General features: G+C 42.9%; 1 protein-coding gene across 3 annotated transcripts; it reads left to right on the top strand.

Annotated features, from left to right (window-relative positions):
* Positions 1-6: 6 nt before the first annotated feature.
* Positions 7-11,013, top strand: CLN5 (CLN5 intracellular trafficking protein). 3 transcript variants are annotated; one of them, XM_043477583.1, is made up of 4 exons: positions 7-593; positions 4,326-4,491; positions 5,397-5,622; positions 9,774-11,013. In XM_043477583.1, exons 1-4 carry the CDS (start codon positions 421-423, stop codon positions 9,944-9,946), a joined length of 738 nt encoding a protein of 245 aa, XP_043333518.1. In that variant the 5' UTR covers positions 7-420; the 3' UTR covers positions 9,947-11,013. The 3 variants fall into 3 exon arrangements, with proteins under 3 accessions (XP_043333518.1, XP_043333519.1, XP_043333516.1); XM_043477584.1 differs by lacking the exon at positions 9,774-11,013 and adding an exon at positions 6,688-7,919; XM_043477581.1 differs by having other exon boundaries at positions 277-593; positions 7,926-9,968.
* Positions 11,014-12,019: the final 1,006 nt, after the last annotated feature.

Genomic DNA, 12,019 nt, shown 5'->3' with positions numbered 1-12,019 from the left:
CTTTTCTGTGCTTTTGCTTTTCGTGGTGGTTGCTGGGAGCAGACGCTCCAAAGGAGCGCAGCCGTGAGGCCAGCAGAACTCGGCATTACGAGTCAGTCAGAGAAAAAGGGTTCCTGTTTGGCCTGCTCCGGGGAGCTGGACCGGAGTGCCTTCCGGGTCGCTCAAGTCCGGAAGCCGCCCCCGCGCAGGGCGCCAGGCAGGAGCAGAGCCTCGGCGGCTCCGACACCCTGCGCTTTGTTCCCCGGCGCTCGAGGAGGCGGCGGGAGCCGAGTGGACCGAGCCCTCAGCCCCGGCGCGCCGGGCAGGGGGCGGGGCCGCGGGTGGACTGCCGCCCGGGTCTCGGGTTCTGCGCATGCTCCGCTCGCCGGCTCTCCTAGGTTTCGGGGCTGGGGAGGCGCCGCCCGCAGCGGCAGCCGTCACATGGCGCAGGCGGGGAGCGCCGGTCCGGGGGCCTGGGGACGGCGGGGCGCGGGCGCAGGTGCGGGCCCGGAGCGCGCGCCTTGGCGCTGGGCCCCCGCGCTGCTCTGGCTGGCGGCGGCGACGGCGGCGGTGGCGAGCGACGCCTCCCGGCGCCAGTGGCCGGTGCCCTACAAGTGAGTGCGCGGGCGCAGCGGGGCTGGGCGGGCGCGCGCGCTGCCGAGGTTCTCCGTCCAAAGTGCGTGTGCGGCTGGGCTGGGAAGTTGTGCCCTGGTCGCGTGATCGTGCGGGGGAGGCTCCCGGAGACCTGAAGGCGCAGCGAGGAGCGTAGTGGAGAGCTCCGGGGGCGCGGCTGTTTGTTGCACGATGCCCTGGGGTCTTTCTTCCTCCCGGGACCCTTGAGCCAGTTCCAAAGTGACTGTCCCGAATCGTGGGGGGGGGGGGGGGGGGGGGGGGGGACTAATGTTATTTCGTCGCGTCATTTTCGGATACAAATCGCTGACAATTTGAATAGTTTGAGACTTAATAATGTATTTTCTACCGTGTCAGGTCCAATCATTAGTTATCTTGAGTGCGTAACATTTGCACGCCCAGTTATCAGTTAACCTAGCTCTCTTGGGACTTCCGTTTTTAGCACTCAAAAGTTGGGTGTCTAGGGAATCCCCTCGCCACGTCCCGTCCCCCCGCCTCCTGGGTGAGTGGCCTCATCTGTCCACAGTCTTCAGCCAAAAGGTAGAACGCTTGTCTTATGCTGTGGATGCGGAGATGAAGAAAGCGTGTTTGAGCCTTTGAACTAGAACAATATTTACGTAGCCTAATTATCAGAGATGGCTAAGCAGAGAAAAGGAAGATAAAGTGTCAACATCAGGCAGGGGAAAAACCAGCAGCTTTCGAAAATGCACACCTCTTTCGGATGACAAAATAGCGAGTTGGCAGGCAGGATAACCTCCTGGTCGCGAGCGAGTTCTAGGCTCTGACCGCAGCAGATCGAGTCAGGCCCCATCATCACTAGCTGTGTGATCTTGGGAAAGTCGCTCAGTATCGCTGTGCCCACATATCCTGAGTCAGTAGGAATAGTAGTTACTTCAGGTTTTACTGTGGTGGTTACATCTAGTAAAGGCCAACCAGCATTTCAGACTGGATACAATATTAGTGTATTCTGCTCGCTGAATGGCTTCCTGGGCCTTCTTGTTTTGCTTGATATACATGAAGAGAGAAGTTTGAAGCTGGTTTTCTTGAAAATATTATTAACAACAAAATGTTCCCAAAAAAGTAAAAATTTAATATTCAGTAAAACAAAGAAGAGATTGAAGTCCAAAACTACTTGATTTACATTGCTTTAAGAGTTTGAAATGTTAAGCACATGCCTTCATCTAACCCTCTTAATAAAATTTTAACTTTATTATGTTCACACTTAAATTATACTTTTGAAATTACCATTGACCTAAATTTGATTTTGCTGTAGGCAGGTTTTGAAACCTATGTATGGTTAACTATTCATTTTTAAATCAGGTAAGCACCTATAAAACAGATAAAATTTTAGGTGAGTTAATATTTTTGTCTAAATCAAGATTTAAGCTTTTTAAATTAGACATTTTTGTTGATGTGTTAGGATTGTGAAGTAATAGATCTGGGGACTTCCCTGGCAGTCCAGTGGCTAAGACTTCACCTTCCGAGGCAGGGGTGCGGGTTCGATCCCTGGTCAGGGAGCTAAGATCCCGCATGCCTCACAGCCAGCAAACAAAACATAAAACTGAAGCAATATTGTAACAAATTCAATACACTTAAAAAAATAAATGATCCACATCAAAAAAAAAAATCTTAAAAAACAAAACACAGTAGGTCTGGCTAGGGCCTCATAGATCTAGGATTCTTAAAGGACAGATGAAGTGAAGTGAAAGTAGCTCAGTCGTGTCTGACTCTTTGCGACCCCATGGACTATACAGTCCATGGAATTCTCAAGCAAGAATACTGGAGTGGGTAGCTGTTCCCTTCTCCAGGGGATCTTCCCAACCCAGGGATTGAACCTAGGTCTCCCGCATTGCAGGTGGATTCTTTACCAGCTGAGCCACAACGGAAGCCCAAGAATACTGGAGTGGGTAGCCTATCCCTTCTCCAGTGGATCATCCTGACACAGGATTCAAACCAGGGTCTCCTGCATTGCAGGCGGATTCTTTACCAACTGGGCTATCGGGGAAGCCCATAAAGGGCAGATAGCAGCTTGTTTCTCCCTTTCCTCTCTCTCTCTGGTGCTAGATACGAAAGGTGTGTAGTGAGCACCTGCTGATCTCAATTCACTGATCTCACTCCCGCTGCTACTGCCATGGCCTTCTCGGGCCCCTTCTTGATGCATTACTGCCCTGACTTCCTCACTGACCTCAGCCTTAATTTGTCTTCCCTCCCCACCCTCTTCTAATTCATAAAATGAGGTTTATTTTGGAGCAAATTCAGTTTTATCACACCTGCTACTTCAGATCCTTTAAGCCCCTACCTGGGCTCAGCCCTCCCCAGTTGTGTGGCTCTGCAGGGGGGTTGTTCAGTGTCCAGGCATACCTAGTTGAATTACACTTCTCAGATACTGTGTTTTCTACAAACTGAAGATTTGTGACAACATTGTGTTGTCAGATTTCTTTTTTTTAGCAATAATGTATTTTTTAATTAAGGTATGTATGTTGTTTTTTGTAGACATAAAACTGTTACATGCTTAATAGACCACAGTATAATGTAAACATGATTTTTATATGCACTGGGCTGGGAAACTAAAAAATTCCAGTGACATAGCATTATTTAATGTACTATGGTGGTCTGGAAGCGAACCCACACCATCTCCGAGGTGCACCTGCATTAGCTCAGAAGGACAGTCCCTGCCTCCTCATGCACTCACTTCTCCTGCCTCGAATCTTGAATTCCAGTCATAACTAATCAGCGGCTCAGCCGTAAAGAATCCGCCTGCCGCTCAGGAGCCACAGGAGACATGGGTTTGATCCCTGGGTCAGGAAGATTCCCCTGGAGGAGGGCATGGCAGCCTACTCCAGTATTCTTGCCTGGAGAATCCCATGGACAGAGGAGCCTGGCAGGCTACAGTCCATGGGGTCACAGGGTCGGATGCAACTGATCACACACCCAGTAGCACATACCCTGCTGCCCTTCATCACTTGTTTAATGTCTTGCCAGCTGCTACCTCCCCTTGAGTAGAGGAATAGCATTTTATGTTTTGTTTCCCTCCTTCCTAGCGTAACAGTATATCCGCAATAAATATTGAAGGAATTCCCCCCCACTGACTGTGTGCGTTCAGTTGTGTCCAACTCTTTGCAACCCCATGGACTGTAGCCCACCAGGCTCCTCTGTACATGAGATTTCCCAGGCAAGACTATCAGAGCAGGTTGCCATTTCCTCCTCCAGAGGGTCTTCCTGACCCAAGGATCGAACCTGCATTTCTTGCATTTGTTTCCCTCCTTCCTACCATAATATATTCCTAGTAGCAGATTCTTAATAGAAAATATGTTCTATTTAATAATGATAATCTTTGAATAATGTTAACATATGGAATGTTTGGGAAGTTAAATATCATTGAAAACTACTCTTTTACTCAAGAAATGTCTGTCTACTAAATAAGATGTAGAGCTATAAACATTTCAGATATGGTCCCTGTCTTCAGAATTCTCACAATGGAAGCAGGGAACTGGGAAGCAGGCAATTATCAGTGCTTTTAATGTATCATTTGCTATTAAAGACTCATTGGAGTTTGTTCATAGGATAACAAAAGTATATTTATACACTATGGGCAGAATTTTGGATATTTTTTCTAAAAATGTTACAGCGAAATTAAGATCTAGATTCTAAGATGTGTGAGAACCAAATTCCTCTTGGAATTTAAGTTGATGATTTTTTTTTTTTTTCTTCATTAGACGCTTCTCCTTCCGTCCGGAACCAGATCCTTATTGTCAAGCTAAATATACTTTCTGTCCCACTGGTTCCCCCATCCCTGTGATGAAGGATGATGATGTCATTGAAGTCTTTCGATTACAAGCCCCAGTGTGGGAATTTAAGTACGGAGACCTTCTGGGACACTTGGTAAGGCTGCATCTTGACCTTGTAACTAGCTAATTAAGTGATTTGATTAAGTGGATTTGAGGGAATAATCACTATTCAAAGGATTGGTTTTAGATTATGTTCCTTGGTGTTCCTCTTCAGTTCAGTTCATTCACTCAGTCGTGTCCAACTTTTTGACCCTGTGGGCTGCAGCACGCTAGGCTTCCCTGTTCATCACCAACTCCAGGAGCTTGCTCAAATTCATGTCCATCCATTTGGTGATGATGCCATCCAACCATCTCATTCTCTGTTGTCCCCTTCTCCTCCTGCCTTCAATCTTTCCCAGCATCAGGGTCTTTTCCAGTGAGTCAGTTCTTCGCATCTGTGGCCTAAGTTCCTCTGGAAATGTAAAATGAGCAATCCAGAAAACACCAGGTTTTATGATGCTGACAGTAATCAGTGCAGTTACTTTAATCCCTTTTGGTATTCTGAACCCAAACCCAATTCCTGTACCCGGATCCTAGAAAGAAGGAAAGAAGGAGGCCCAGAGCAGGGGACAGGGCAGGTGGGAACCACTTCCTGTTCAGTCCCTGTTGTGCACACTTTTCCTGGGTTAGCTCACCATCTGAGCTTCTCGTCACCTGAGAGGTGCACAGTGTTCCTGAGCCTGTGGCATGGAGACTTCTCTTACTCATTCTAAGCTGTAAGGAGATTCTGAACACGGCCACATAGCATGCAGCCTTCCTGAGATGAGCCACAGTGGCCAAAACCAGAGTGGATAAGGGCTGGGAGTTTAGGAGCCATGAAGTGGATGTGAGAATAGCAATAGGGAAGGGAAACAGTTGTTCTACTCTGTATGCACTTCTGGTATTGCATTTTCTCCTCTCTGGCTCCTGAACCAGTGGTTACTTCCCAAATGCTTTTATACATATATGACCTTTACACAGAAAATTATGCACGATGCCATTGGATTCAGGAGTACTTTAACGGAGAAAAACTACACAATGGAATGGTATGAACTCTTCCAACTTGGAAACTGCACATTTCCCCATCTCCGACCTGAAATGAACGCCCCTTTCTGGTGTAATCAAGGAGCTGCCTGCTTTTTTGAAGGGATTGATGATAGCCACTGGAAGGAAAATGGGACGTTAGTTCTAGTAGCAACCATATCAGGTAAGTTTCCAAAATATGGCAGGATTAGATGATTGAATCAGTGTCCCAGTGACAGAAATGACTTTCATTGAGGCCTCTCGGTAATGTTCTGCTCTTTAGAGGTCAATTTATAAAATACACTTCCTGAACTACTAACCTTTGACCCAAACTATTATTCATGCAGATCTTCACCTTATCATATCTATAGATTATCTTCTCTATTTTCATCATAAAAATAAATGATAAGAAACTTCGTACAGTTAAATTGGACTTTCTAAACAAAAAATAATAGACTTAAATCTGTTTCAGAGGTGACCACTAGTTTGTTCTCTGAATCTATGAGTCTGTTTCTGTTTTGTTTTGTTTGTTTATTGTTTGGATTCTACATACCATATGAAGTCATATGGTAATTTGCCTTTCTCTGTCTCAATAAACATAGTATCCTCTTGGTCCATCCATGTTGTCACAAATGGCAAGATTTCATTTTTTTTTATGGCTGAATCATATTCCATTGTATGTATATGCCACATTTTCCTTAATCATTCATCCCTTGATGGAAACTTGTGTTATTTCCTTATGTTGATTATTGTAAATAATGCTGCAGTAAATTTAGGGGTGCTTATATCTTTTCAAGTTAGTGTTTTCTCTTCATTTGGGTAAGTACCCAGGAGTGGAATTACTGGATCATAGGGTGGTGGTTTTTAATTTTTTGAGGAACCTCTATACTGTTTTCCATAGAGGCTGCACCAATTTAGATTCCCATCTACAGTGCATGAGGCTTTCCTTTTCTCCACATCCTCACCAACACTTGTTGTTTGATGTCTTTTTTTTTTTTTTTTTTTAGTTGGAGGTTTGATGTCTTTTTTAATGATTCTGACAGGCGAGAGGTAACATCTCATTGTGGTTCTGGTTTGCAGAATTGGTGTCTTTTAAATGTAGTCTGGGACTCTCTAATTATGTATTGTGCTGTTTTCTTTTTTTCCTATTTTCTAATTGATGTGCCCCAAACCACCCCAATCATACAAAAGTCCATCTCTCTTTTAACAGTGCTCAGTATGATAAATGACTCCCCTTCTTTCATTCCAGGCCAGCTCACATCTCTCCTTTCTCCATATCCACCTACCTCATTATCTGCAAAATCTTCCTTCTGACATCACAGTATGACCATATGGACAAGTGATCATTGTTTATTCTGTAAAAGAGTCTGTAGTATGCTAGCACTTAAATCTTTTGTTATCCATCTGCCTTGTGATTAATCCTGTTCGTTGACCTGTTTTCATGTTACCAAAGACTGTTTTGAAGCATTCTTATCTCTTCATCACAAGCAGTGGCTTTTCAGAGTTGGAGAACATTAAGAACGGTATCCTCAGTTCTAAGAAAAGAGGATTTATATTATTCTACAAGTTTAATTCCATAAAGTTGATAAAAGCCACTCTATTTATCCTATAGGACTTGAATAGTATTGATTTTATGGACTCAAGCTGGAGTAACCTAAGAAAGAGTCACAAACAGTGACAAAGTAAAATGTTGGGGTCATGCTGTTTTAGTCTCAGATGAGGTTGTAACCATGCAGAGTTTAGTATCTTGATAACATTTGGAGAGATCCCTCTGGTCTGGTACAAGGTGGTAGGAGAGAGTGTTAGCCATCCTGGAGTCTACATAATCCTTGAATTTGGTCAAAACTATTTCCAGTTTAGTTGATTCACTGGAAGAATCTGTGTGGTGGGTAGAAAGTTTGTAAGCAGACTCCCAGTAGTCGCATGTACAGGCAGAAAGGGGAGATACTAGATATTCAAGGTGGATGGGGTATGGGCTTCCTTCTCAAGGAGCAGTTCCTTGGACAGCAAATTCATATCCTATGCATACTTTGTTTTGCATAAAAAAGCTTCATGTTTCACCCTCCTAAGTTCTTCGTACACTATCTTGGCCCCATTCACTCATTCCTTTTCCACAATTTTTCCCTTGCTTCCTTTTATTCTTTTGCTTCTGAATCCAAGATTTGTTGAGCCGAGCAGAAAACGAGGGCTTCAGCATGTATGTAATTTAGCTTTTGACTGTAGCTTAAATGGTTATAGAATTTGTATTTTTTTATACACCTGTTATGTCTAATGTTTATAGTTCAGAAGTATCTTGTGCCTTGAAAAATGAAACAAAAAAATTGGCTGAGCATGGATTTCTGTTGTAAGATGCAGGTTTGGAAATTCAGAAACTGTAGTTTATTCAAGTATTTATGGCCTAAGTCTGGTTAGAACATTTTACTTAAAACTAACATCATCAGCTTTAATTATGTTCACATAATTTTTGTTTTGTTTGTTTTTAACTAGGAGACATGTTTAACAAAATGGCAAAGTGGGTAAAACAGGACAATGAAACAGGGATTTATTATGAGACATGGACTGTCCAAGCCAGCCCAGAAAAGGGGGCGGAGAAATGGTTTGAATCCTACGATTGTTCCAAATTTGTGTTAAGGACCTATGAGAAATTGGCTGAACTTGGAGCAGACTTCAAGAAGATAGAAACCAACTATACAAGGATATTTCTTTACAGTGGAGAACCTACTTATCTGGGAAATGAAACATCTGTTTTTGGGCCAACAGGAAACAAGACTCTTGCTTTAGCCATAAAAAGATTTTATTACCCTTTCAAACCACATTTGTCAACTAAAGAATTTCTGTTGAGTCTCTTGCAAATTTTTGATGCAGTAGTTATACACAGGGAGTTCTATTTGTTTTATAATTTTGAATATTGGTTTTTACCTATGAAATCCCCTTTTATTAAAATAACATATGAAGAAATCCCTTTACCTAACAGAAAAAACAGAACACTCTCTGGTTTATAAAACCTTAAATCTACTGCTTTTCTTTCTACCAGCACATCAGTTTTTCAGGGAGTGGTTTTACAAATGTGGGATTTCTTAGGCCTTTCTTCCTTGGGGCAGAAAGCTAACATACTCATGGGCAGCATTGCTTGCATAATGGTACCTCAGGAAATTTTTTGGAAAGCTGTAAACTTTTACCATATTGGCCAAAGTGAACCCCTAAGGTGACCTGGATTTCAATCTCCAAGCCTTCATTCATATGGAGAATTATATCATGTCAGATACATAGGATCTTTGGACTCAATGTTACATTGTGGATATGGTGTGCCAAGGCTTAAATTAAAATATCCTTGGTGACATTCTCAGGGTGGGAGCTACTTTTTCAAGGTATGATGGTTACGCACTTTCTCATTTAATGGACTTTATATAGCCTTTTTAACTTCAGGAACCAGGTCTTGCAGTTTGATTTTGTTGTATTCACTTAACCTTAAAGCGTAATTTGGACACCATAGCTGGAGTGGTTGTGTCCAAATGCAGTAAAATCAGTGGTAAAGAGCACAGATCTCCAGCTAACATTTCAGAACTAGCCAGTAACCAGCAATTTGTGATTTAAGCAACTTAACATTTCCTAACGTCAGTTTCCTCATCTCTAAAGCAATTCATCTGTCAGGACTATTGTCAAGACTGAAGCCATGTGTAGTTTGGCCTAGTGAGGTCACAATAAGTGGTTAACTGTAATGACTAATCAAAAAAGAAACTGCCATCCTTGATCTTGTCTCATGTGGTTTACATGCCAGTCTCTCCTGATTTTGTAATAACCACTCAGACTTTGAACTGGCAGCTTAGCGCTCTGCACTTCTTCAAACATACAGGTCGTGGAAGCACCTGACTGCACGTTATGTCTGGGTGAACAGGCACCCTCTTAACTCCTTCACTGCCTTACAGTCCTTCCGCCACACACTAAAGCTGCAGCAGTAGAAGGAGTTACACTTCCCAGAGAGAGGGCAGGTTTTTGTCAGGGATCACCAGGTAGCTGTGCTTCTCTTAGGGCCCTCAAACAAGGTGTCAAGGTCCTTCAAGTGTCTGATGATCAACTGAACACCTTATTTCTATTCATGGGAAAAAATACTAGTCAGTAAAATGATGCAGAGATCAGAGGAAACAGTCTGGATTTAATATTTAAATATACCAATCCTATTCTGTTTCTGCCCACATTTGAGTACTTCCTAAGAGGTTAGCACATTGAGTTTTTATAAAAAGCCTAAGCATAGGTACTGTTTACATGATTCAAATGAGGAAACGGACCTTTCCACAGCTACCCAGCTGGTGGTAACGGAGCCTCATTTTGAATCAGGTTCTGCTGACCGGATGGGATGCACTGTTGAGCAAGGTTTTTCAGCGCTACTCAAAGTGTGGTCCTCAGACCAATGCCTGGACCAAATGTGCCTAGCCCCGTATGTTACTGGTCTGCGAGGAGGTACTCTGAAAGCAACTTGTTGGACTAATTTTGTTTCTGTTGAATCTTAATAAAAAAAAAATGGGGCTTGTACTTTGCTTTTCTTTCACTTGCCTAGAAATTCATAAGTCAACTTCAAAACTAGCTCTGAAACACAGTCTGAAAACAAAAACCCAGGCCTTTAGCACAAGTAGCACCATCATGCTGATGCCTGCTGCAGAGAAGGCGTCTTACCCACGTGCACACAGAGAACTGCGCTCACTGCCTCCCTTCAGCCGACTCATGTGAATAGCGTAAAAGGTTCCTCAGTACTTTTGCTTCTAACCTGCTGGATGTCTTCACAGTATAAGAAAACTTGGATTCTGCACTATCACCATCTAGTGGCTAAAAGCAGGCAGTGTCAGCTCCTACAGACATCTCAGGACAACTGTTCTGGGAAACTGTTTTGGACTCCAGAACTGCACTGGGGTAACAAGCAGAATTCCTGTGCTAGGTTTGTGGTAACTGTAAGTCACAGGACTTTGCTGCAAAGACAAATGAGCACATCCATACCTGGGACCTGAATGCAAGATTCTAACAGTCATATGCTTCCCTGGTGGCTCAGATGGTAAAGGATCTGCCAGCAATGCAGGAGACCCAGGTTCAGCCCCTGGGTTGGGGAAGATGCCCTGGAGAAGGAAATAGCAACCCATTCCAGTATTCTTGCCTGGAGAATTCCATGGACAGGGAAGCCTGGCAGGCTGCATTACAGTCCATGGGGTCTCAAAGAGTCAGACACGACTGAACAACACACACAAAAAAAGCATTCACAGTTTTCTCTGTTCCTAAGAATACCAAGTGAAGAAATGCTATGAAAGTGACATAGACTGAGATGACTGCAACAGTGTACAACATTCATGTGAGTACTGCTGAAGAACTTATCAAACCTGCCAACCATACTTAGAAGATGAAGGCTTTGAAGTAGAGATGATTCAGGAACAAGCTTTTAAAATAAATGATCATTGGGAAACCAAAACACAAGCCAGGCAGGAATTTCCCAATTAAATTTTGCTGTCATTTGAGCTACTATGTAACTTACATGTGATTTCTGTTTTTCTGTCAAGTTGTAAATGTATAAAATTTTGTCTATGAAAAACCATTTAGTTGCAGTTTGAGTTATGTTACAGCTTTAGAATAAGTATATCCTCCCTCATTAATTCTGGCTCCATATTAGGTCAGAATACCCACAAAGTGTCATCATTTATAGCTAAAGGAGAATAGTCAAAAGGTGAAAATAACTCAACACTTTAAATATTTGGGACTTATAGAAAGAGCAGCATTCTCAAACCTCACACATACTTTTCCCTATTCACAGCAAATGAGTTGGCCAAAGTTTGTTTCCAGCATCTTCCTCACATTTACCCTTTTATTGTCCAAGTAGCATCCTGGTCCTCGATCCTTCTGTGTTTTCTATTTAAAATAAGACACTGTTAATCATATATTCTTTTACTGGACTAATTATTCTAAGGATAAGCTCTTAATTCACTTTGGAGTAAAAGGTTTTGTGTTCTTTTTCATGTATCATATGATATGTCTTTTTTTTTTTTTTTTAAAGGAAAGTTGGGTATCAGCAAGTGGGTAAAATTTTTCTGGCTGCTTGGTAACATTTAACTGGCTTCACAGATAAACTGGGCTGGACTCTATGGAAAGATAGAGTGGAGCCTGTGAAAAAAGTGTCAGTCACACTGATTCTTTCCGACCCCATGGACTGGGGCCCATCAGGCTCCTCTGTCCATGGAATTCTCCAAGCAAGAATACTGCAACAGGTAGCCATTACCTTCTGCAGGGGATCTTCCTGACCCACAGATCAAACCAGGGTCTCCTGCATTACAGACAGATTCTTTACTTTCTAAGCCACCTGGGAAGCCCAGAGCTTATTTATAGCTTATTAAAGGACCTAGGTCCAGGCCTGAGCCTTCTTCATACCAACCCTTCCCTTCTATCCTAAGCTTTTCCATAAATATAAAAAATTCTTTGAATGCAGTAAATTGATTTAGCTTCAGTCATGCCTATTTTTTCCTGATAATATTGTTAGTAGCCCAGATTTAAGATTACCAAGGTAAACTGAAGTTATTTTATGAAAGTCATTAAGACATGAGATGAAA

The sequence above is a fragment of the Cervus canadensis genome, chromosome 9 (assembly GCF_019320065.1).
Source record: "Cervus canadensis isolate Bull #8, Minnesota chromosome 9, ASM1932006v1, whole genome shotgun sequence".
NCBI classification, from domain to species: Eukaryota; Metazoa; Chordata; class Mammalia; order Artiodactyla; family Cervidae; genus Cervus; species Cervus canadensis.
The sequence above is the reverse complement of the archived record's forward strand: the minus strand, read 5'-3'. Positions and strand labels throughout refer to the sequence as shown.

Excerpts from the sequence above, each read along its gene's own strand:
- CLN5 (XM_043477581.1), top strand. The coding sequence starts at position 421 with ATGGCGCAGGCGGGGAGCGCCGGTCCGGGGGCCTGGGGACGGCGGGGC. Across the intron at positions 594-4,325 it reads CAGTGGCCGGTGCCCTACAA|ACGCTTCTCCTTCCGTCCGG; the intron begins GTGAGTGCGCGG and ends TTTCTTCATTAG. Across the intron at positions 5,623-7,925 it reads TCTAGTAGCAACCATATCAG|GAGACATGTTTAACAAAATG; the intron begins GTAAGTTTCCAA and ends GTTTTTAACTAG.